At 37.6% G+C, this 26,436-nt stretch overlaps 2 protein-coding genes across 6 annotated transcripts in view; one reads left to right on the top strand and one right to left on the bottom strand.

The window, feature by feature from the left end:
* Nucleotides 1-4,439: 4,439 nt before the first annotated feature.
* On the bottom strand, nucleotides 4,440-11,793 carry PSMD10 (proteasome 26S subunit, non-ATPase 10). 2 transcript variants are annotated; one of them, XM_004064690.5, is made up of 5 exons: nucleotides 11,646-11,793; nucleotides 8,984-9,082; nucleotides 8,186-8,332; nucleotides 7,919-8,085; nucleotides 4,440-5,360 (listed from the first exon to the last, which is right to left on the bottom strand). In XM_004064690.5, the coding sequence occupies exons 1-5, from the start codon at nucleotides 11,757-11,759 to the stop codon at nucleotides 5,207-5,209; spliced, it is 681 nt and encodes a 226-aa protein (XP_004064738.1). In that variant the 5' UTR covers nucleotides 11,760-11,793; the 3' UTR covers nucleotides 4,440-5,206. The 2 variants fall into 2 exon arrangements, with proteins under 2 accessions (XP_004064738.1, XP_004064739.1); XM_004064691.3 differs by having other exon boundaries at nucleotides 7,998-8,085; nucleotides 11,646-11,772.
* Nucleotides 11,794-11,795: 2 nt separating this feature from the next.
* Nucleotides 11,796-26,436, top strand: part of ATG4A (autophagy related 4A cysteine peptidase) — a 63,386-nt gene continuing 48,745 nt past the window's right edge. The window contains exons 1-2 of one of the 4 annotated variants that reach the window (XM_063702816.1): nucleotides 11,934-12,073; nucleotides 20,619-20,707. In XM_063702816.1, coding sequence (XP_063558886.1) covers nucleotides 20,692-20,707 — 16 coding nt within the window. In that variant the 5' untranslated portion in view covers nucleotides 11,934-12,073; nucleotides 20,619-20,691. The other 3 variants (XM_004064686.3, XM_063702817.1, XM_063702818.1) reach the window with 3 other exon arrangements.

Consider the following 26,436-nt stretch of genomic DNA (forward strand, 5'->3'; position numbering starts at 1 on the left):
GTCTTAAGAATGACCTAATATTTAGAGATTAAAAAGTAAACAACAGTGTAAACATCTCAATTACCAGAATGCCCAAGTAGCTGGAATTCATTTTTCCTTTCCATTTTTATTATAGAGGCAAATCGCAAGAGACTGACATGTAATAGTCAACAATTACACCCCAAAATTTTTGATGGATCAGTGCAGTCCAGGAAAGAAAGCACTACTGGTAGTCTTATAGAGCTCTGTCCTTATTAGCACTGTTCTGTTCAAAATACTGGTGAATAGTTGGATCAGTGGCTTGTAACCTTTTTCTGAGGTCATGGAACACCTTGAGAATCTGCTGAAAACTCTAAACTCATCTTCACTGAAAGATGCTTATACACACAAAGTGTCACAAATAGTTTCAGGTGAGTTACAGACTCCCTGAATCCAAGATGAAGAAACAGTTACTTAGATCAAAACACACAAAGTACACTTAATAAATTTGTGGATGACTTGCTCCTAGGGGGAATGGCCACTAGGCTATAAGAAAGAATCACAATTCAGAATGATCTTGATAGCTCAAAAGTGGAGTTGAAACCAACAAAATGAATTTGACAGGAATAAATAGAAAAATCTGGATTTAAAAATATGAAGTACATGTTGCCCAGGCAGAAACCCTACATGGGCAAGGTTAGGAAGCACATGAGATTAATCTGAATTCGTACCTTTGGATCTCTCCTTTCAGTGCCATTTCTGGCCTTGTGGCACCTTATTTTCCAAACACCCAGGATTCTCATGCTCCCATTAGCTCAGTGACCCTCTCAGTTCTTCTTCCCTCGGGCAAGACTCATTGCGCAGGACTTAAAGTAGCTGTTCTGTAACCTGTTCTTGTCCAGTGAACATGATCTTTCATCATTCAGTGATCTCATTAGGTTGATAAATGAGTTAGTCTTCTTTGGAGTATTTACCTTTTAAAGAGGACTCACGCACAGATAATCCTTAATCTGAAGAGTCTAAACAATCCAGAGGAGATATATTTCTGAAAAAAGGAAACTTCTCAGCCCCTTTCAAATCAAACCAGGTGGTTTACCACCCATTCAATCTACTCTGGGCAACTCAGTTTTGATCAACTTTGATCAGAGCTAGAAGAGTGCTCTGAAATAAATAGTATTCAAACTTTTTCAACCCCAGCACACCTGAGTTATAACACATACAGTGGGCCACTCCTAACAATGATGAGGCTGGAGGTGGGAGATGATGTACAATTAAATTATTGGTGGGGGAGACAGGAAGGGGTAAATGTTCTTTTAAAAAGCTGGTTCACTCTTATATATTGCCACCCAGCCCCTAGAGGAGAATCCCTGAGTGCAGAGAAGTAAAATAATCTGCCTGAGATTACGCAAAGTCAAAACTAGATCCACATCATCTGGATTTCAGGGCAATGCTTTTCAACTGCACCAAACTACTAATTTCAGTGAAACAAACCCAAGCTTTAGTAATAAAAAGTTGTTTTACAATGTCTACCTGCTGGAAAACACATCAGTGGGCCTCATAAAAGGTTTAAACTAATCGATAAAGACTCAATACTCCCACTTGTCTTTGAAACTTTGGTTTAAAAACAAAACAAATAATTCAGAGATGATAATGAGGGCTCCAGGAAACCATAAAAAGATATGCCAATAAAGAAAAACTGTTTCATTACTCACAACACTTCAGAAAGCAAATGTGTGGGGTTTCCACACCAAGTAATTCTCCAATTCTCTGCAGACACTGACTGGGTGTCCTACAATTTAATTCAGTTCTGACACTACCCAGGGTTGGGTCTGACAAGACTGCCCCCAACTTCAGACACATCACAAGTATTGGGTGCCCAGTGTACCCACACTTCTGTTAGACTTGGGTACAAATTGGGGGTTCCCGCAACCTCAAGTTTGATAATTTGCTGTAATGGCTCATAGAACTCAAGGAAACACTGTTGTTCACCAGTTTATTATAAAGGACATTATAAAGGATACAGATGAATGGCCAGCTGAAGAGGTACATAGGGTGAGGTCCAGAAGGGTACTGAACATAGGAGCTTCTGTTCCCATGGAGTGGGGGTGTACCACTCTTCTGGCGTGTGGGTGTGTCACCAACCTAGATGCTCACCAAATCCTGTAGTTTATGAATTTTTATGGAGGCTTCATCACATAGGTATGATCAACTATTAACTCAATCTCCAGCCCCTCTTCCCTCCCTGGAGGATGGGGGGTTGGGGCTGAAAGTTCTAATCCTCTAATCATGGCTTGGTCACTAATAGCCCCCGTTCTAAAGCTATCCAGGAGCCCACCAAGAGTTGCAACATTAGAACAAAAGGCACTCCTATCACCCAGGAAATCCCAAGGGGTTTAGAAGCTCTATGTAAGACACTCCTATCACTCAGGAACTGTCAAGGGTTTTAGGAGCTCTGTTTCAGGTACTGGGGGCTGAGACCAAATATGTATTTCTTATTACATCACAGCCAAATTAAAGAAAAGCACCAGGATAGGTGTTTCAACTAACCGGTTATTTTCAAAATGCCAGAATTCCTTCCATTTGGTCCACTGTTTTTGAAGAGGCAGAAAAGAAAATGAATTAGAATCCAGGAAAGCTAGATTTTGGTACTGGCTGTTTCTCTAGCTCTGGGTATATTCTCATCTGTAAAATGGAGATGATTTCTGCCTTCTTAAAGACTACAGTGAGAATAGATGTGAAAACTTACAAATTAAAAAACTGTAGTAGAACTATAGTTGTAGAAATGAGGTCTCCTGACAACTGATTCAGTATTCTTTTTTGTCTCAACCAGGGATTTTTAACCTTTTGGGGGAATCACAGATGTCCTTGAGAATTTGATGAAAGCAATAAATCCTCTTCCCAGAGAAATTCACATTACAAATTTCTGCTTTCAATTTTAGGCAGTCAATAGAACTGTGAAGCTGGAGCCATAAACCACAAAGTCAAGAATCTTTATACTCTATCAGACTTGCCAACAGATTGATTTGGAGGCCTTGTAGTGTAACAGAATATGGGAGCAGAAAGCAGCAGACGCAGCCACCTAAGGAATTCATTGTAGTTGGTACAGCTGAGAAATTGGGGAATCAAACACTAGTGTCATACAGTTAAATGTTAAGTCAAAGATTATGAAGAAAAACACAGATTTACTTTGAAGTTCACAAAACCTCAGTGAAATTGTAATTCTCTATAACATATTTAAGAATGTAAATATTTTCACTATTTTCATTGGCCTTTTTCTTCCATCGTATATTCTCAGTTAAGCTTTACCATTAAATTATTTATGTATTTTGAGATGAATTGTCGCTCTGTCACCCAGGCTAGACTGCAGTGGCACCAACTCGGCTCACTGCAACCTCCACCTCCTGGGTTCAAGCAATTTTCGTGCCTCAACCTCCTGAGTAGCTGGGATTACAGGCGCCCACCACACCCGGCTAATTTTTTTAGTAGAGATGGGGTTTCGCCATGTTGGGCAGGCTGGTCTTGAACTCCTGACCTCAGGTAATCTGCCCGCCTCGGCCTCCCAATGTGCTGGGATAACAGGCATGAGAGACCACGCCCAGCCAAATTATCTTTGTTTTGAAACTGTAAAATCTGCTGACCTTGAATCAGCTTCATCTCTAACACCTTTCCTACAGACACAGGTAACAATCTGATCAATATCCGAGGCCACTAATATCTTTATTTTATACAAATCTGTGATCTAAATATTAACAAGTCATGCCATTTAAAATGCCAAAAGCCTATAAATTACCTGTGGCTTAGCTCCATCTGTATTACTTATTGAAGAACTCGGATGAATTTCCTTTTACACCCACAAAACCTATCACCTCAAACAATTAACTCAATATTTATGAAGAGTAAATGTCTTCAGTTGTAACAGACAAAACTTTACTCTGATCACACTAAAAATACTAGAAATATTATTTCCCCTGCTATCAATTCTATCTCCAGCATTCAATAGTTTTGTTCCATAAGATGCTTCTCTGATTGTTAAGGTTAGCACTCACAATACTTCTGTAAAAAGTTTCTATATCAGTAACACAGTTCGTGTTTACGAAACTCATTTTAGCTACTGATCATTAAGACTTTGACCGAAAATTAATGCAAGTTTGTAGGTTCACTTGGATCACTTATTTCGAGCAGTATTTGCAGCATAAAATTCAAATAAAAAATAATCTGAAAGTCACTTGGAGTTCATTAGATTTTATGACTAGTACCAGTTAAGATGCTTCCCTAAATGGAGCTCAAGTTTATACTTACTAATTTCCTTTTGTTCTACATTTAATTAGCAATTCAGAAGATGGCTATTTTAAAAGATTTTAGCTACAATTCAAGCTTCACTAATTTTATTGACTCAGAGCTACCAAAAACTGAGAAATGTCTTTACTAAGGATTCTAAGGCTTAAGTGAATTCTAACTAATTTGAAAGAAAAATTGGAAGATTCTTTCAACATTTTATTTTTTAGTTTCTGAAATACAAATCAAAATACATTTTTGTTACATGTCATTTTAACAAGCTTGACATTCTTTTCAATACAGGATGACACAAAATAGGTACTTTAAAACTTCCTTTTAAGAAAACCATACATTTTATTTCAGAGTAAACAACCCATCAAAAACAAATACATAGGTATATGGGCTATTGTTTTTCAGTATTTTAGAGCACACCGTCCAACTTAAAATGTGGTCCACTAAAATATGTAAATATCCCTCCTATCACAAAAATAAATTAAACCTCATGGTTAAAAAAAACAGAAACGTTTGGCGTAGGCCTGAGTGAGCTTGAAAAACAAGTTAGGATGTTTTAACTGTATGGAGGAACATTACAGAATCCACATAGAAACATCTGGCAGAACAACTGGCTTGTTGCTATTGGAGCTGTTCTGTTTCAGAGAGGGATATAAGGTACATGGGAGGGTGCTGAAGACTCACAACAGCCACAGAATTAGTTACTCCAAATTAACCAGAATTCAATATAGAAGAATATACGACAACAGTAGAACAATCTCAACAGTTATTTGATGCCTGGAAAACAAGCTGTAAGCTTCGAACAAGTAACTCAGCAGGAACAAGAGTCAACATGTTTATAAGACTTTGAAGGTGAGAAAACGTCATCATTCATAGATGATGTCTTGTGCACAAATACATTAGTTTGTAGGACACTGGGGACAACAACACAACATACAAAGTAAGAATAAATCCACGCTGTTTAACCTTCCACCATTCTCTTGAGTATTAAACCCAGGCCACCTTTGGCCACTTGCAGGGGTGTCTTTTCTTCTTTATTCTCAATGTAAATACTTGCTCCTTGGGACACCAGCAGTTTTGCTTCTTCCACTCTCTCCTCATCACAGGCTAAGTGTCTGAAATCAGGGACCACCAGAGACCAATTAATCACTACCAATTCTATGTAATGGTTAGGATTTCTTGCTAGGTAGTCTAAAGTGCATATGATTAAGAAATGGTAACATTGGAAAGTTATTTAATCAGGAAAGAAACATCAGTTTGCATAGGGAGACTGTAAGTTAAAATCTACAAAAAAAGCCTTGTAATACCAGATCGTAAATCATAATTCTGGTTCTACTTACAATAGAAGAAGGGATCTAAATGCTAGCCTAAGGAACAACTTTCTCATTTTACAGAGATAAGTAGTTGTTTACCTCAAACACTACATGTAATAATTCAGGGTTAGAATTTAGAAAAGCCTCAGTTCATAAACTGTTAATAGTAATTCGTGCAGCTTAAAGTTTGAAAAAGCAGTTTAAAAGATTTTATCTCATTTAGTCCATATATCTATCTTATAAGTTAGCAAAGTATTATTATCATCATTTTACAGTTGAAATGGTGACAGAGGTTAAAGTTCCTACCTATGCTGACATGTTTTGGCAGTAGACTGAGTGGAAGAGGGTAACAACTTTTGCCATGCACTTAAGAGTTTGCCAGGAGGGTATTAGGAGGCACTTTACATGTTGCTTTACTTAAACCTCACAATAATCTAGTGAGGAAGGAATTATTATCCTTATATTACAGATGAGGAAATTAAGATTCAAGGAAGATTAAGTAACTTTTATAAATTGTTTAATATAAGTATTTAATATTGTTAGTAAGTGGTAGAGTCTGAATTGGGTGAACATCATCTAGCTATTCATAAATCCTATGTTCGTCCCAGTACTCTATCTTGTCTGACTCCTAGATTTCCTCTAGGCCATCCTGCCTTTCTATTTATGGAGAAAAGAGGTAGGGCATACAGGTCTTTCTAAACAGGGTCTCTTAGAATGCAGGAAAGATTTTAAAAACTAAGAGTTAAGAAAATAACACTTTTTAAAAGTTGGTTTAAAGTCAAATTGGAAAAGGCTGAACCTCACTCTGGACTAAAAAGAAGACTCACAGAACTTCTGGTTCAAGAAAAAGTCACCATTCAACACAGAAGAAAAGTGGCCAAGTACCGTGGAAAAATATCAAGGTAAAGGCCAGCTTCAGATCATACACATAATTCAATTACAGATGGATTTTAAGAGTTAAATGCAAAACAATAACACTAACCCTCAATCAAAACCAATGAAACGTTAAAATAACCTATAATAAAAGACGGGTGAATATTTAACTAATTTCAGGGTAAGGAAGAGCTTTCTAGTCATGAGGAAAGATGAATGGGCTTGACTACGTAGAAATTTTAAAACTTCTCTTATGTAAAAGAAATTATGAACAAAATGAAAAGATAAACTAGGAAAAATATTTTCAACTAACATTGCAGAAAATTAATGTTTTACCATGCCAAATCAAGAGCACTTAAAACCCAGTGAAAATAAATTAATTCCCCAAAAGGAAACAGAGAAAGGGACACAAAAAGTTACAATTAGATAAGAAATGTAATTAGCCATGGATATTAAGAAAAGTTCAAATTCACTGATAATAAAAATATAAATTACCTCTATGAAATATCATTTTCACATAACAAAAGGATAATTTAGTGTTGGTGAGGGGGTAATAGGCACTCTTACACTGCTGTTGGGAGGGTAAAATGATACAACTCCTCTGGAAGCAATTTGGCAACATATAGCAAGTCTTAAAATGTGTGTATTTGTTGACGCAGCAATTCCACTTCTAGGAGTCTATAAGAAGGTAATAATCAGAAATGTGGCCAAAAGTTTTCTGTACAAAGTTGGTCAACTATTTTAGAGACAAGGTCTTGCTCTGTTCCCCAGGCTGGAGTGCAGTGGTGTGATCACAGCTCACTGTAACCTGGAGCTCCTGGGTTCAAGCAATCCTCCCACCTCAACCTCCCGAGTAGCTAGTACTACAGGTGCATGCCACCATGCCTGGCTAAGTTTTTAATTTTTTCTAGAGACGGGGGGGTCTTGCTGTGTTGCCCAGGCTGGTCTTGAACTCCTGGCCTCAAGTGATCCTCCCGCCTTGGCTTTACAAAGTGCTGGGATTACAGACATGAACCATTATGCCTGGCTCAATGTACCATTATTTATAATAGTGAAAAACTCACAAAAGTTTAAATATACGGTAATAGAGGAATTATTAAATTATGGCACATCTATACAGAATTTTATATACCCATTAAAAAGGTTTTAAACATGTTTAATATATGCTTATACTATGAGGTGAAAAGAACAAGAGCTAAAACTACATACACAGTATGACCCCAATTTTGCTAAAAAATATGTACGTATAAAATATATACATTTGAATATAAAAGACCAGGAGGAAATACACAAGAATGTGATCAGTAGTTATTTCTGAGTGGCAAGATAATAGGCAATTTTTATCTTTATATTTTGTGCAATTTAACATTTTTGCCATTAACACGTATTGCATTTATAAGCAGAATAAAAAAAGAAATGATGTATAAGAATTATTGCAAGAAGGCTAATGTCAGGCAGAATACAAATGACTGCTACTTGTCACTTACAGAGGAGTGTTACCCTCAGTGTCTTGGATGTTTGTGGATGCTTTGTAGTAGAGAAGGATATGAATCATCTTCAAGTTACCCTTGGCTGCTGCCCGGTGCATTGCTGTAGCCTCATAATGGTCCTTAGCATCTGGATTAGCCCCGCCTTCCAGTAACATGACAGCGATCTGGAAAGACGGAGAAGAAAGAAGAAAACAATGCAGAAATCTATCTGTGTTTGTATACACGTTTAGAACTCAACAGAAGTAGCCTAGGATGGAACCATACCTCATGCCTGTTTTTCGAAGCTGCATAATGTAAGGGAGTACAACCATTTTGATTGACAGCATTCACTTGAGCACCTTTTCCCAGAAGGGCTTTTACAATCTCATCCCGGCCAGCAGAAGCCGCAATATGAAGAGGAGACCAACCTGCCTATAAAAGAAGTAGGTAGTAGAAATACCGGGGAAAAAGGCACAAGGATTAGTGCTAACATTTAGGCAGGGTTAGCAAGGAGCTTTACAAAGGCAAAAAAATATTTGCCTACAAAAAAGGTTTCATTCTTACTCTTCACAAATCTAATCCTAATATAACCATATCATTAGAATAAATCTCTTTATGTAACAAAAAAGTTATTTAGGTCCTCATCATTCAGGCCATGTTCACCAAAAAACAAAAAATCCAACATAATAGAAAGAGTTTATGGTCTTTTAGGGTTCACCATAACAAGCCCTGATCTGTATGTTTATTTTTGTTTTTTTATTTTTAGAGACAAGGTCTCAGTCTGTCACCCAGGATAGAGTACAATGGCTCACTGCAGCCTCAAACTACTGGGCTGGAGCAATCCTCCTACCTCAGCCTCTCCTGTATGTTTACCTTAAATCACAGAGTATGAGTGGCAAACATAACATTGTAAAATAATGCAACCATGAGTCTCATGCTTGATCACAAGGGCCATGATGTAACTTTCCAGTCATAAAGGTTACAATTTTCTTTATGAGCTTAATGCACAGGCTTCAGTAAACACCAGTCTGGAGTACAAAGATAACTGGGAATTTATCAACTTAACTTTATCAAAGTACTCACATCGTCTTTATCATTCACTGGCACTCCAAGTTGCAACAAAAATTCAACAATTTCTGTATGTCCAGCTGAGCATGCCCAGTGCAATGCAGTTCTGCTGTCCTACAGAGAAGCAGTAATAGAAACATTCTTGAAATAGAAGGCAAAAAAGCAAGAAAAAAAATACTGGTGCTGGCAAATCTATAGTTTGAAAATACGAAATGCAGAGCACTGGATCCTCAGGTAGGTAACCTTAAACTATATTACTTACTGGTATAAGACAGATGAAGGTTTAAGTAACATGGGGAGAATGACATTGATGAACATACGTAATTCTGGGCAGAATACGACAAGGAAAGTAGTAGAGCAAGAAACTGATTTCAATGCTTTGACAGAAATACATCTTTGGTTGTTTTACTATTACATTATTTACGTACTTTTATGTCAGGCACTGTGCTGGGAGTTTTACATGTATAGTATCATTTAATTCCTACCATTCTACACAGTGCTTATTATCTCCATTTTTCAGATGAGGAAACTAAAACTCCTCAGGGTAAGCAACTTGTGGACGGTCATACGGATAGTAAATGGTGAAGTTGGGGCACAACTGTCAGTGAAGTTCTGACTCTGAAATCTCTACTACCACACTGACCTCAAGTTAGATGCTGTAGAAGGAACACATGAATCTAATGGGGGAAGAAATGTTCATTAAACTAGTTGAAATTATCTAGAATTTAAAATCATAAATAAATTAGAAATATAATTTAGAAAACACAACACACAGAAAACAAGAAAATTACTTTTTATAAAAAATAATAAGCTATGGCCAGGTGCGGTGGTTCACGCCTATAATCCCAGCACTTTGGGAGGCTGAGGTGGGCAGATCACCCGAGGTCAGGAGTTCTAGACCAGCCTGGCAACATGGTGAAACTCCGTCTCTACTAAAAATACAAAAGTTAGCCAGGCGTGGTGGCAAGCGCCTGTAATCCCAGCTACTTGGGAGGCTGAAGCGGGGAAATCGCTTGAACCCGGGAGGCAGAGGTTGCAGTGAGGTGATACGGCACCACTGCACTCCAGCCTGGGCAACAAGAGCGAAACTCTGTCTCAAAAAATAAATAAATAAAAATAAATAAAAATAAAAAAAGCTATAGTAGTCATTATTTGTCAAAGGGAATCCCTATTTGCAGTGACTGCTATACTTCTTAGCCCCACAGAATAGAAAATAGTATTTTAAACTCTATTACAAAAAAATTTCAAACACACAAAAATAGCGGGAATAGAATAGAAACCCACAGGCCTACTGCTTAGATTTAACAACAAACATCTTGCCCTATTTGCTTTAACTAGTTTTTTCCTTGCTGAGCTTTCCAAAAACAAATCCTAAATATCATGACTTTTCACCCTTCTCTTTCAGTATGTAAAAAATAAAGGTATTTCTTATATAACTATGAGACCATTATTACACTTACTAAAATTAACACTAACTCCTTTAGAATGTCTAATATCCGGTCTGTATTCAGATTTCCCCCAACTGTCTCCCAAATGTCTTTTTGCAGTTGGTTTGTTTAAATCAGGAACCAGACGAGATCCATAAATTGCATTTCTTCATATTTTTTACGTCTCTTGATCCTGAATAGTTCCTTTCCCTTTTTAAGCCACTGACTTGACTGAAGAATGGTTAAATTTCCAATGGAGTATTAAATCTTAACTTAATATAAAGTATTACATTTAAATTTAAATCCTTAAATATCACCAGACCATAATGAAGTAAACCAGGTAAAGATAAGGCCATTTTCAGCTTGAGTAATAAAGGAAAGTTCCAGAAAAGAGAAAACAGTCTCTTGATTTCTAATTCTCTCCCAAAAGACACAAAATGGAGATCTGTAAGTATGGGACAGTCTCACTAGTGCTTACGACACTGCCTGCGAAACACAAAGCCATCTATAAATATTTGTGGGCTTACTAAAGGCACCATGAATCCTAGAAACTGAGGATGAAAGCACGAGAGTCCTGTGAGCAGGAGGGCAGAAAGAAACACTTCTAAACTTTTGCCTGCCTCTGCTTAGAATGTCCACTCATTCCCCCATGGAAATCCCACTCATGCTTCAAAGTCTAACTAACCTTCCCTTCTTTGCAAAAACTTTTCCAATTAACGACAGTCATATTCAGCATCAGATCCTCCTATTAACGTGTTCTGAAAGCACCATGTAAACTTCTCTGCCGAGTATTTACCACAATTTGTAATCGGACATGTTTTTGTGCTTATTTTATTGTCTGCATCTTCCACTCCACCGTATCCCCAGCTCCTAGCAAACTGCCTGGCACGGAAGGGGCGTTCAATTTCACATGTGTTACTGAATACAGTTACTAGTAAAGGTAAATAAATCCATATAAAAAGCCTTCCTTTTTACTGATTGGGAGTTTCTGAGAAATGCGGTAGACGTTCTAGAACTATCCAAAAATCAGGGAGCGGAGCTCCGGGCCAACGGGAAAATATCTGAGGTCTGTGGGGCTAGCTCCCGCAGGCCTATCGCGAGTCCCGAGGTGACCCAGGGGGACTGCTTGGGGCGGCGGAGGCGGGGTTCTGCTTCTCTCAGAAACGGGGCCTCCGCTAGGGCCGGGCCCCGAAAGCCACGTAGGGCTTCGCCGACGTCGCCGACTGCGGAGAGACCTAGCGTTGCTTTACCTGGTCAGTTCTAGTAGCCAGGGATTTATCGGCCAGAATACTCTCCTTCAACTCTTCCAGCTTCCCGCTGTAGGCCAGGTTGCAGACCATTAGGTTAGACACACACCCCTCCATTTCGCTGTCCCAGCAACTACTTGTCGCGCGAGCAACGCCCGCCTCACGTCGCCGGCTCCGGCTGCCAGTCAAAACAGCCGTTAGAGCTTCACCAATCACCGGCCTTCCTCGTTCCCTTTTCTTTTCCCGTCGCGCGGCGCCTCTGGGAGTTGCAGTTTGAGAGCAGTTCCGGGCAGGGAGGCGTCTTTGCTGCCCTCACAGACTTGGCCCCTAGCAGTGCAGAACTACAAGTCCCAGGGATCCTAGCGACCGTCCGTCCGTAGTCAAGTTGCCGGTGGAATTGGCCCAGGATGACAGCTGGAGAATGGAGTCAGGTACGGGGAGCGGCTTTGAGTGGAACCGTGTGAAAGAGCCGGGGTGGGTAGTCGCTGGCGGGTCGTTGAGTCGGCCATATGAAACAGGTTCGGGGGCAGGGCAAGAGTTATGAGAGCCTAAAGGTCCTGTCCCCCGGGGTTCCTGACCTGCAGTGGCAGGCGGAAGGGACAAGGGTTGGAGCTGAGTACTACCTCCTGAGCTCGAACCGGTGACTGTGGCTACCCTCCCCCTCCCTGCCACCGCCCAGGGAGTGGAAAGAAGTGGGGGTTAATTACTCTGACATCTCGGCGGTGTGGCATCAGGACAGGGTTCTACCACAGCAGTGATAGCATATGGCACCGTACTGAGGTGATGTGCCAGGGTGATGCCAAAGGCAGGGTGTGATGCCGTGGGAGCCACTTGATATCTAAGAGACCTCGGTGAGTCCATAGCCTGGTGACATCACAACTTGATGAGGGTCATCTTAAGGATACCGGGCTGTGGTGTTGGCATTTTAATATCACGATATTAACTATGTTGTCAAGGCTTTGCTACAACTATTAAGCTAATAGTGTTTCTTTTTATAGAAATCCCAAATAGTGCCATAGCAGAAGCAATGCAAGACTGATCCTTTATAGGGCATATCCAGAGGACATTATGCCACAACTAGGTAACGATAAGAATACATTCAAGAAAGAGACTGATGATGTTTATGTTTATCCTGTTATAGTGTAGAACAGGAGTTGGGAAACTTTCTGTAAAGAGCCAGACAGTAAATATTTTAGGCTTTGTAGGCCAAAAGGCAAAATCAAGAATATTTTGTTGGTACTTTTATGACAAAAGAGAAAACAAATTTCAACAAATTTTTATTGATGAAATTCAAAATATAATAGTAATTGAGTACTTTTTTTGTAATACAGGAAGACTACCAATGAGAAGAATAGAATTCTTTTTAGGGGATAATATTTTGCTTAATTGGGGCTCAGAATTAGTGTTCCCTATTGTCAAAATTGATTTTAAGTGTTCATCTGTTAATGCTGATCTGTTAGGAAATTTTTACCTATTTAATCTTTGAAAATGTCATTTTACATAGATAGGTACTGCCAAATACTGATATCAATTCATAAACATATACTTTTTTATTTTTATTTTTATTTAAATTAATTTTTCAAAAATTTCAGAATAGTTGTAGATTTATAGAAAAGTTGCAAGGTTAGTAGAGTTCCTGTATAACACTGACTCAAAATGAGGCACATTTTACATATCATAAAATTCACTGATTTCAAGTGCATAATTAAATGATTTTTGGTAACTTTACTGAAGTGGGGCAACCATCACCATAAATCAGTTTTAGAACTTTTTGATCCCTCCAGTAAGGTCCCTCATGCCTATTTATAGTTAATCAATCCTCTGTCCCATTCCCAGCCCCAGACAACCACTAATCTACTTTTTTGTTTCTATAAATTTGCCTATTCTGGACATTTTATATAAATGAAATCATACAATATGCAGTCTTTGTGTCTGATTTCTTTCACTTAGCATAATATTTTTGAGATTCATCCATATTGTAGTATGTATCAGTACTTCCTTACTTTTTTATTGCTGAATAGTATTCCATTTTATGGATATAACACATTTTTATCTATCTACTCACTATTAGATAGGCACATCAGTTTCCAATTTTTGGCTACTATGACTAGTGCTGCTAAGAAGATTAGTATGTAAGTCTTCGTGCGGACATATTTTTTTCATTTCTCTTTGATAGATACTTAAGGGTGGAGTTACTGGATCACAGGGAAAATTTATGCTTAACTTCTTAAGAAACTGCAAAACTGTTTTCCAAAATGGCAGCAACATTTTGCACTTCCACTAGCAATGTATGAGAGTTCCTGTTTCTCCACATCCTTGCCAACATTTGTTATTTACTGTGTTTTTTGTTATAGCCATTCTAAGTGGGTGTGAAGTGGTGTCTCATTGTGGTTTTAATTTATAAATTATAATTTATAATACGGTGAGCATATTTTCATGTGCTTATTAGCCATTCATATATCTTCTTCAGTGAAGTGTCTGTTATATCTTTTGTCTGTTTTTAAATTGAGTTATTTGTTTTTTTAGTGTTGAGTTGTAAGGATGGTTTATATATTCTAGATCAAGTCCCTGAGAGATATATGATATGCACATATATTCTCCCGGTCTGTTGCTTGTCTTTTTCTTTTCTTGATGGTGTCTTTTGAAGTGAAAACGTTTTGAATTTGGGTGAGGTCCAATTTATCATTTTTTTTTCTTTCATGGACCATTCTTTTGGTGTTGTACTTAAGAAGTCTTTGCCTAATTGCAAGGTCTCAGTGATTTTCTCCAATGTTTTCTTCTAAAAGCTTTATTACTTCATCTCTTACATTTAAGTCTATGATTCATTTTGAGTTCATTTTTTCTCTGTGATGTGAGGTGAGAATCTAAATTCATCTTTTTGCATGTGGATGTAGAAATTGTCCTAGCACCATTTGCTGAATCTCTTATCATTAACATCTTACATTGCTATGCTATGTCACAACTAATAAGCCCACAGTGGTATATTGCTATTAACTATACCCCATGCTTTTTTTTTTCAAGTTTCACTAGTTTATCTCTAGAGATGCTGTCCCATCCAGGATACCACATTACGTTTAGTCATTGTATCTCCTTAGCCTCTTCTGGTTTGTGACACTTTCTCAGACTTTTCTTGTTTTGGTGACCTTGATAGTTTTAAGGAGTACTGGTCAGGTATTTTGTAGAAAACCCCTCAATTTTATGCTTAGACTGGCATTATGTGTTTGGAAGAAAGTCTGCAGAGGTCAAGTACCACATTCTCATCATACACTATCCTCAAACATGATTTTAATTGAGCATATTCATTGCGTGGAATAGAATTCTGTTCTTCTCTTAATAGTGCCTTTTAGCATTATGTGGCAGGTTAATCACTTCCAATTGAAAGTTTGGTGAAAGCTGCTCAATTGCACAGTTAAAGGGATTTTGGAATATGGAATATCCTTTGCACTTGCTTCAAGGTTCAAAAACTGCTGCTGGAACTGTAGTCTGAATTCAGAAAATATATATGCTGCAAATTCATATGGAAATAGATATCTTGCTTCTTGTTTTAACTTTTATTTCATTTTATTTTGAGACAGAGTCTCACTCTGTCACCCAGGCTGGAATGCAGTGGCACGATCTTGGCACACTGCTATCTTTGCCTCCCAGGCTCAAGCGATTCTCCTGCCTCAGCCTCCTGAGGCGCATGCCACCACGCCTGGCTAAGTTTTGTATTTTTAGTAGAGACAGGGTTTCGCCATATTGGCCAGGCTGGTCTCTAACTCCTGACCTCAGGTGATCCTCCCAAAGTGCTGGGATTACAGGCATGAGCCACTGTGCCCAGCCTATTTTATTTTTTATTGAGACAGGGTCTTCTTCTGTTGCCCAGGCTGGAGTGCAGTGGCACGATCACGGCTCACTGCAGCCTCCACCTCCCTAGCTCAAGCAATCCTGTCATCTCAGCCTCTGGAGCAGCTGGAACTACAGGCATGCACGAACACACTCAGCCAATTTATGATTTTTTATAGATACAGGGTCTCACTATGTTGCCCAGGCTGATCTCGAACTCCTGGGTTCAAGTGATCCTCCCACCTAGGTCTCAGAAAATGCTGGGATTACAGGTGTCAGCCACCATGTCCAGCTGAGATTTCATTTATTTCTTCTGAGTACTTAACTAGGAGTGGAATTGCTGGGTCATATCGTAACTCTGTTTAAGTTTTTGAGAAACTTTCAGACTCTTTACAAAAGTGGCCGTACCATTTTACCTTCCCATCAGCAATGTTCGAGGGTTCAGATTTATCCACATTTTTTTTCTTATTTTCTTTTCTTTCTTTCTTTCTTTCTTTTTTTTTTTTTTTTTTTTTTGGAGACAAAGTCTCACTCTGTTGCCCAGGCTGAAGTGCAGTGGCATGATTTCAGCCCACTGCAACCTCTGCCTCCCAGGTTCTAGTGATTCTTGTGCCTCAGCCTCCTGAGTAGCTGGGATTACAGGCATGTACCTCCATGCCGGCTAATTTTTGTATTTTTAGTAGAGACGGGGTTTTGCCGTGTTGGCCAGGCTGGTCTGGAACTTCTGTCCTCAAGTGATCTGCTCACCTTGGCCTTCCAAAATGCTGGGATTATAGGCGTGAGCCACCACATCCAGCCAAATTTCTCCATATCTTTACCAATACTTATTAATATCTATCTTTTTGATTATAGGCATTCTAGTGGGTATAAAGTGGTATTTAATTGTGGTTTTATTGTTTTGACTTGTGACAGCATGGGAAGTGGATAAAGCATCTTGACATTACTTGTGATTCAAACAATATTGTCAAAATGACTTTACTACAGTTTTTTTCATATATAAGCATTGTTTTGCCTTGTAGTTTTAGGTTGAATTAATTAATAAACATTATCCAGCCTGCATCAAAAGTTAATTTCCAAAGCCATTCAGTGTTCCCTAACAGTGTTTGAAGGTGGTTCTTCCAACCATTTAAAATTATGAGAATCATTCATACCTTGCTTGCCACACAAAAACATGAGATGGGCTGAATTTAGCCTGCCAGTCATAGTTGGTGTAGAGCAGAAGTGCCCTGCATATTCAATAAATACTTCTCTAGTTGATTATGGAGGTACAGTATCCCTGTGTTGTGGTATTCACAAAGTATTGGGTATAGTGACCTTTCACCATAAAAATGCATCAAGTACTTGGATCTGATTGGTAGAAAAGCTGGAAAAACAATTCCAAGTGCCTTTCCTACTGAGTGACTTGTTTGGGTAGTCTTCTTTTATAAACAGTATATTTTATTTTATTTTATTTTATTGTATGTTATGTTATGTTATGTTATGTTATTTATGTGACATGGTAATTAACTTTCAATTCTGAGTCCTTTAAGGCTAAGGGGAAGTTATCCTTTGACTTTTTGAAAGCTGCAAGATAAATAGGTCTTAGAGGAGAGGGTCTTTTCTCTTTTGTGGCTGGCCCCAAGTTATGGAGGAATGATGTGGTTGCTGTTTATGTCCATTAAGAGACAAATGGGGCCCTGTTAGGGTCTGACTCCCTTTCTGCTCTTATGATTGAACGTTCCCTATTGCCTTTTCCACTGATCACCTGGATTCTAGATACTAAAACAAGCTAAGTTCATCTTCTAGGCTTGAAGAATAATGCCAATAATAACTAGCATTTATAGATGACATTGTCAGTTACTGAGCTTATCTTATGCAATCCTCACATCAGCTCTGTGAGGTAGGTACTATTATCCTGCAGCTCCTACCTTTTTTAAAATGAGAAAACAGGCACAGAGGAGAGAAGTTACATGCCCAAGGTCACACAGTTTAGTTGGAGCTATAATAGAAATCCAGGCAATTCTACTCCAAAGTCCTACTACTTAACCACTGCAACATGCTGCTAAATATTGCTGAAAATGGAATTATGTGTAAATGAAAATCCTAAATAATGCAATACAAAATGCTGTCAGAGTTCTTTGGGCTGTAACTCTACCTGTGATTTTGGTGAAATGACAAGATTTTAATGCTCTAGAGCAGCGCTGTCCAGTAGAACTTTCTGTGATGATGGTAAACTTCTATATCTACACTGTTCTAGTATGGTAACCATAACCACATGTTGCTCTTAAAGACTTACAATGTGTCTAGGAACTGAATTTTTAATGTCATTTAATTGTAATTGTTTTACATGTAAATAGTTTTGTGTGACTCATTATTAATCATCTTGGACAGTGCAGAGAGAGATCATTTCCCCCCACTTGTTCCTTTTTAATTACACTAAGTATTTTACCCAATGCAAATATTCTTTCCATAGCACAACAGGAAGTGAATATATTCTATACTGAAAAACAACTTGAGGGTATACGCAAATCAATTAACTGCATGACAGTTGCAGGAACAGGTTCTGGGTTATCCACCATGAAACTTCTCCATTCCCAGCACTTACTAAATAAGGTTCCATAACTGGCTCAAAAACCTTTTGCAATTGATTTTTCACTGCTTACAAATGTAATTTATGTGGCTTATTGCACTTTACAGTTGCCAGTTGCTTGGTTTAAGATGAGACATCTTAATCTGTGGCTCTAATTTTTTTTTATATACTTTAAGTTCTGGGGTACATGTGCACAACGTGCAGGTTTGTTACATAGGTATACATGTGCCATGTGGGTTTGCTGCACCCATCAACTCGTCATTTACATTAGGTATTTCTCCTAATGCTATCCCTCCCCCAGGCCTTCGCCCCCCGACAGGCCCTGGTGTGTGCTGTGGCTCTAATTTTTTTTAATCCCATGTTTTGATCCCACATGTTAAATGTCCTTGGTGTTATATGTCACTGGGCTATACAAACCTTCCCCATTTAAAAGCGATTCCTTCACAAAACTGGCAAACTGTTACAGGCTGTTATAATAAAGCACTTTATATTTACTCCCTGAGTTTTAGCTTCCACACTCTTGTTTTAAGTTATTTGCTTTATAAGTGGTTTCTTTTTTTAAAAGGGTTTTATTATGAATAAGAGACTCGCAATAATTTGCAAAGATAGTACAGAAAGGCCCCATATAATCTTCATCTGAGTTACTTCAATCATTGCATTTTACATAATTATAATACAATATCAAAACCAGGAAATTGATACTGGAATGATACGTGTGTATAATTCTATGTTATTTTATGATGTGTAGATTTGTTTAACCATTATCGCAATCAAGAAATATTCCATCTTTCCTGTGCTACCTCTTTATAGTCACACCCACCACCTACCCCCACCATTGATAACCCCTGACAAATACTAATTTGTTCTCCTTTTCTATAACTGTCATTTTAAGAATTTTATGTATAATTAAAATGATTTAATTTTTAGAATCATAAAGTGTGTGACCTTTTCCACTATTTTTCACCCAGCATAATACATTTGAGACTCATTCAAATTGGTATCAATAATTCATTCCCTCTTATTGCTGAGAAATATTACACGACATGGAGGTACCACAGTTTTTTTAACCATTCATCTATTGAGGGACATTTTTAAATGTCCAGTTTTTGGCTATTACGAAGAGACCTCTTACTAACATTGAGTACAGTGTTTTGTGTAGATGGAAATTTTCATCTCTCTGAGATAATGCCCAGGAGAGCAATTACAAGGTGGGACGGTAAATATATGTTTAATTTTAAAAGAATCTGACAAACTATTTTTCCAAAGTGACTGTACCATTTTGTATTCTCACCAGCAATGGTATGAGAGATCCAGTATCTCCACATCCTTTCCAGCATTTGGTATTCTCACTATTTTTTTTTTTAAGTTTTAGCCATTGTGATAAGTGTGTAGTGATATATTACTGATTTAATTTGCATTTATCTGATGGCTAATAAAGTTCAACATCTTTTCATGTGTTTATTTGTCATCCCCATATCTTCTTCATTTAAATATCTCTTTATATCTTTGGCCCATTTTCTAATTGTATTGTATTGTTTGTTTTACTGTTGAGTTTTCAGAGTGCTTTATGTATTCTAGATACCAGTTCTTTGTCAGATATGTAGCTTGCAAATATTCTCTTCCAGTCTGTGGCTTGTCTTTTCATCTTAATAGGATTTTCCACAGAGAAAGAGCTTTTAATTTTGATGACATTCAACTTACTGATTTTTTTCGCTATTATAGATTGTGCTTTTGTTGTTACATCTAAGAAGTCTTCACCAAGTCGTAGGTCTCAAATATTTTCTCCTAGATTTTCTTCTGAAAATGTTATAGTTTTACATTTTATATTCAAGTCCATGATCCATTTTAAGTTAATATTTGGCATAAAATATGAAGTTTAGGTCAAGGTTAATTATTTTGGATTATTGATATCCAGTTACTTCAGCTCCATTGAATTGCTTTTGCACTGTTGTAAAATATAAGTATGCCGTACTTGTGTATATCTATTTCTGAGTTTTCTAATCTGATTCATTGATCTACGTATGTGTCCCTCTGCCATACCACACAGTGTTGAATACTGTAGCTCTATAATAAATCTTAAAATTTGATAGAGTGATTCCTCCTAGTTTATTGTTTTGAATATTGCCTGTTCCTTTAACTTTCCCTATAAATTTTAGAATAAGCTTGCCTATATCTGAAAAAAGTTAGCTGAGATATTGATAGGAATTGTATTAGACCTGTGTATCAGTTTGGGGAAAACTGACGTCTTTACTATGCTGAGTCTTCCAATCCATGAGCACCATATGTCTCTCACTTTATTTAGATCTTCTTTTATTTATTTTATCAGCACTGTTCAATTTTCAGCATAGAAATCTTGTATGTTTTGTTAGAATTATACATAACCATTTCATTTTTGGAGTGACTATTAATGGTATTTTATTTTGAATTTTGGTTTCCATGTATTCATTGCTAGTATATAGAAATATAAATGATTTTTGTATGATAGTTTTGCATATTGAAACCTTGCTGAATTCACTGATTAGTTCTAGGGGGTTAAAAGGTATTTTTCTAATTTTTTTTCTTTTGTTTTCATTGTTTTTTAGGACTTCCTATGTAGACCATCTTGTCATCTGCAGAGAGGGACAGTGATATTTCTTCCTTTCCACTCTGTGTTTTATGTTGAATAGCAGTGGTGAGAGCTAAATTCTTGTCTTGTTCCCAGTCTTAGGGAAGAAGAGGTCAGTCTTTCAGCATCAACTATAATGTAGTTTTTTTTGAAGTTTAGATAGTTCCCTCTTGATTTCTAGTTGTCTGAGGGTTTTTATCGTGAATAACTATTGAATTTTGCCAAATACTTTTTGCATCAACTGATATGATCTTGTGATTTTTCTTCTTCAGTTTGCTAATGCAGTGAATTACACTAATTTATTCTCAAATGTTGAGCTAGCCTTGCATCCTTGGATAAAACACATTTGGATGCGATGTATAATTTATATGTTATATTTGCTCATATTTGCTGGGGATATTTGCTTCTATTCATGAATGATATTGGCTTGCAATTTAATTTTTTGGTACTGTCTTTGTCTGATTTTGTTATCAGTGCAATATTGGCCTTATAATAAGAGTTGGGAAGTAGTCCCTCCTCTTCTATTTTCTAGAAGACATTGTGTAATATGAGTGTTAATTCTTCTTTAAGTATTTGGTAGAATGCTGCAGTGAAATCATTCAGGCCCAGATGGTTTCAATGAAGAATTTTTTTTTGAGTTTTAAAATTATATGTTCAATTTTCTTAATAGTTACCAAGCTATTCAAATTATCTAATTTCTATTGAGTGAGTTGTGGTGGTTTGTGCTTTTCAAGGAATTTATCCAGCTTATCAAAATTATCAACTTTATACATGCATATTTGTTTGTAGTAATCCCTTTTGGTGTCTGCAAGGTCTATAATAATATCTCCTGTTTCATTCCTGATATTAATGATTTGTGGCCTATCTTTTTTATTTGTCAGTTTTGCTTAAGGTTTGTGAATTTTATGAGGCTTTTCAGAGAACTACCTCTTTGTTTCATTGATGTTGTCTGTTGATTTTGAGTTTTCAATTTCATTGACTTCTGCTCTTTATCTCCTTACTTCTGCTTGCTTTCAGTTTAATTTGCTCTTACTTTTCTAGTTCCTTAGGGTGGGAAATTAGATTATTAATTTCAGACATTTCTTCTTCCCTAAGTTAAGCATTTAGTGCAATGAATTTCCATCTCAGCACTGCTTTAGCTACATGTCATGTATTTTTTTTTATCACAGTAAAAAACCATAGCAGGAGATTTAGTTCTTAACAAACTTTAAGTGTACAGTATAATATTGTTAACTATAAGCACAATGTTGTACAGCAGATCTTTAGAAATTTTTCATCTTGAATGACTGAAACTCTATGCTTATTGAGCAGCAACTCCCCATTTCCCACCCCCCACCAACCCCCTGGCAACTACTATTTTCCTTTCTGTTTCTATGAACATAACTAGTTTAGACATATAAGTGGAATCATGCAGTATTTACCCTTCTGTGTCTGGCTTATTTCATTTAACATAATGTCTTCAAGGTTCATCCATATTGTAGCATATGACAGGGTTTCTTTTTATGGCTGAATAAGATTCCGTTATATGTATATACCACAGTTTCTTCATTTATCTGTGGATGGACATTAGGTTGTTTCCACCTCTTGGCTATTGTGAATAATACTGCAATGAACATAGGAGTACAAATATCTCTTCAAGATTCTGATTTCAATTCTTTTTTTTTTTTTTTTTTTTTTTTTGGAGACGGAGTCTCGCTCTGTTGCCCAGGCTGGAGTGCAGTGGCACGATCTCAGCTCACTGCAAGCTCCACCTCCCGGGTTCACGCCATTCTCCTGCCTCAGCCTCCCATGTGGCTGGGACTACAGGCTCCTGCCACAACGCCCGGCTAATTTTTTTTGTATTTTTTAGTAGAGACGGGGTTTCACCGTGTTAGCCAGGATGGTCTTGATCTCCTGACCTCGTGATCCACCCGCCTCGGCCTCCCAAATTTCAATTCTTTTGGATACATCCCTAGAAGTGGGATTGTTAGATCATATGGGAAATTTTAATTTTTTAAGGAACCTCCATACTCTTTTCCATACCAACTGCACCATTCTACACTCGCACCAGCAGTGCACAAGGTTCCAATTTCTCCACATTCTTGCCAGCACTTACTGTTTTTTTTAATAATGGCCATCCTAACAGTTATGAAGTGATACTTCATTGTGGTTTTGATTTGCATTTCCCTGACAATTAGTGATGTTGAGCATCTTTTCGTATACCTGTTGGTCATTTGTATGTCTTATTTGGAGAAATGTCTATTCAAGTTCTTTGTTCATATTTTAATTGAATTATTTGGTGAGATTTTTTGTTATTGAGCTAAATAATTTAGATATTGAACCCTATCAGATGGTTTGCAAATATTTTCTCCCATTCTGTAGGTTGCCTTTCATTCTGTTGTTTCCTTTGCTCTGCTGAAGCTTTTTAGTTTGAGGTAGTACCACTTGTCTCTTTTTACTTTTATTGCCTATACTTTTGGTGTCATATACAAGAAATCATTGCCAAGACCAATGCCATGATGCTTTCCCCCTATGTTTTCTTCTAGGACTTTTATAGTTGCAGGTCTTATGTTTAAGTCTTTAATACATTTTGAGTTGATTTTATATGTAGTGTGAAATAAACATCCAATTTAATTTTTTTGCATGTGGATATAAAGTTTTACTAGCACCATTTTTTTTTTCTTGCGGGGGAGTTGGGCTGGATCTTTGCCCCCTTTTTTTTCAAAAACTTTTAAGTTCCTGGTTACATGTGGAGGATGTGCAGGTTTGTTACATAGGTAAACGTGTGTCATGGTGATTTGCTGTACAGATCAACCCATCACCTAGGTATTAAGCCCAGCATCCATTAGTTATTCTTCCTGATGCTCTCCCTCCTCCTCCCCCTACCCCCCTGACAGGCCCCAGTGTGTGTTGTTCCCCCTACCCATGTGTCCTCATCGTTCAGCTCCCACTTACAAGTGAGAAGATGTGGTGTTAGGTTTTCTGTTCCTATGTTAGTTAGTTGAGGATGATGGCTTCCAGCTCTATCCATGTCCCTGCAAAGGACATGATCTCTTTCCTTTTTATGGCTGCACAGTATTGCATGGTGCAGATGTACCACATTTTCTTTATCCAGTCTATCATTGATGGGCCTTTGGGTTGATTCCATGTCTTTGCTATTGTAAATAGTGCTGAAATGGACATATGTGTGCTAGCACCATTTGTTGAAGAGACTACCCTTTTCCCCATTGTGTATTTTTGGAACTATCATTGGAGATTAGATGACTGTATATGTATGGATTTATGATCAAGCTCTCTGTTCTGTTCCATTAATCTATATGTCTGTCTTTATGACTGTACCGTACTGTTTAATCCACTTATATTTAAAGTAATTATTGATAGGGAAGGACTTATTATTGCAATTTTGTTCATTGTTTTCTGTCTTGTAGCTTTTTTGTCCTTCCTTTTCTTTCTTTCTCTTTTCCTTTGGGTTTCATTGATTTTTTTGTAGAGACATGCTTTGATTCTCTTCACACATTCTTTTGTGTATCAATTAAAGGGATTTTCTTTGACATTACCATGGAACTTATAGAAAACATCTTATAACAACCTACGTTAAGCTGAAACAAACTTAAACTTCAATTACATATAATACTTTACTCTTTTATATTATCCACCCCACACTTTATGTTATCGATGTCACAAATTACATTTTTATATTGTGTATCCATTAACATGTTTGTATAGTTATAGGTATTTTTATACTTTTTTTTTGAGACAGAGTTTCTCTTGTTGCATAGGCTGGAGTGCAATGGTGCGATCTTAGCTCACTGCAACCTCCACCTCCTGGGTTCAAGAAATTCTCCTGCCTCAGCCTTCCGAGTAGCTGGGATTATAGGTGCCCGACACCATGGCTGGCTAATTTCTGTATTTTTAGTAGAGATGGGATTTCACCATGTTGGCTAGGCTGGTCTCGAACTCCTGACCTCAGGGGATGCCTCCCAAAATGCTGGGATTACAGGCATGAGCTGCCGCACCCAGCCAATTTTTATACTTTTGTTTTTTAACTTCTATACTAAAATTAAAAGTGATTTACCCACCACTATTACAGTGTTACAGTATTCTGTATTTTTCTACATATTTACCTTTGCCAGTAAGATTTATGCTTTCAAGTTGCTGTTGAGCATCTTATTATTTCAACTCAAATGTCTCTCTTTAGCATTTCTTGTAAGGCAGTTCTAGTGGTGAAGAAATTCTTCAGCTTTTGGTCATGTGGGAACGTTTTTATTTCTCCTTCATTTTGAAGGCTAATTTTGCTAGATGTAATATTCCTGGTTGGCAGGTTTTTTTTTTTTTTTCTTTCAGCACTTTGATTATTCCATTCCCTTTTGTCCTGCAAGGTTTCTGCTGAGAAACTCACAGATAATCTTATGGTGATTTCCTTGTACATGATAAGCTGCTTTTCTTTTGCTGCTTTCAGAATTCTTTCTTTGTCTTGGACTTTTGACAATCTGATTATAATGTTTCTCAGTGTGGATTTCTTTGGGTTCATCCTACATGGAGTCTGTTGGGCTTCTTGAATCCAGATGTCCGTTTCCTTTCCCAGATTTGACACATTTAGAGATGTTATTTCTTTAAATAAACTTTCTGTCCCTTTACCCCTTCTTCTTCTTGGAATCCCATAATGCATATATTTGTTTGATGGTGTCCCATAAATCCCTTAGGTTTTCTTCACTGATTTTTTGTTCCTCTGACTATATCATTTCAAATAACTTGTCTCTGAGTTCACCAATTCTTTCTTCTGCCCTATCAAGCCTGCTGTTTAATACCTGTCATTTTTTTTTTCAGTTCAGCTGTTATATTCTTCAGCTCTAAATTTCTGTTTGGTTCTCTTTTATGTTTCCTAAATCTTTATTGATATTTGTCATTTTTTGAACTCATAGATGGCATCTTTATGATGGTTATTTTGACTTCTTTTTCAGGTTATTGATATACCTCTCTTTCTTTAGGATTGGTTTCTGGAGATTTATTTTGCGTCTTTGGACCATGTTTCTCTGTTTCTTCATATGTCTCTGACGTTTTTGTTGGGATCTGCACATCTGAAACATTGGTAACTTCTTTCAGTCATTATGGACTGGCTTTGTACAGGGAAAGAACCTCACCAGTCAGCCCAGCTAGAGATTCTGGGGGCCTTTGAAACCTTTTTGGAGGATACTTGACTTCTCTGGGCGTGTGTAGGTAATTTCTCAACTAGAAGCTTACCAGTTTCTTTTGCAGGAGCTTATAATCACTTGCTCCCTCTGTGTCTACAACACTGCAAGTTTTCTGGTTCTATATCAGTAGGCCTCCTCTCTCTCTTTTTGTTCTCAGTGGTCATCAGGTATCCAATGTGTGCTAGCTTCCTAAGTCAGTGCCCCAAGTCAGGTGAGACCTATACTAGTACCTTAGGCAGCCTGGTGAAAAGTCAAAATGCTGATGAATATTCCACTTGTTTCCCTCCCTCCTGAGGAAGAAGCCTTAAGTTGTGTATCTCCTCCCAACTGTGCTGAACTGTGCTGGCCACAGCAAGTTACCCACCACTTTCCTTTGTTCTCAGCAGCCTCAAGGCAGCCAAAGTATGCTGGTTTTGTTAGTGCTTCCAGTGGGGCAAAATAGAAACCTCTTCCTGGTTCCTTGAGCAGCCCTCCAAAAACACAGAACATTGAAAACTTTGTACAGTCTTTGTTCCCCCCACCCTGAAATTGAAGGCTGGGATGTTATTTCCTGGTGCTGAGCTGTGCCAGCTTGGGAGAGGGGCTGATGCAGATAAGGTGAGATTGCCCTTCCTACCCATTTTA

Source organism: Gorilla gorilla, chromosome X (genome assembly GCF_029281585.2).
Source record: "Gorilla gorilla gorilla isolate KB3781 chromosome X, NHGRI_mGorGor1-v2.1_pri, whole genome shotgun sequence".
In the NCBI taxonomy this organism is placed as follows: domain Eukaryota; kingdom Metazoa; phylum Chordata; class Mammalia; order Primates; family Hominidae; genus Gorilla; species Gorilla gorilla.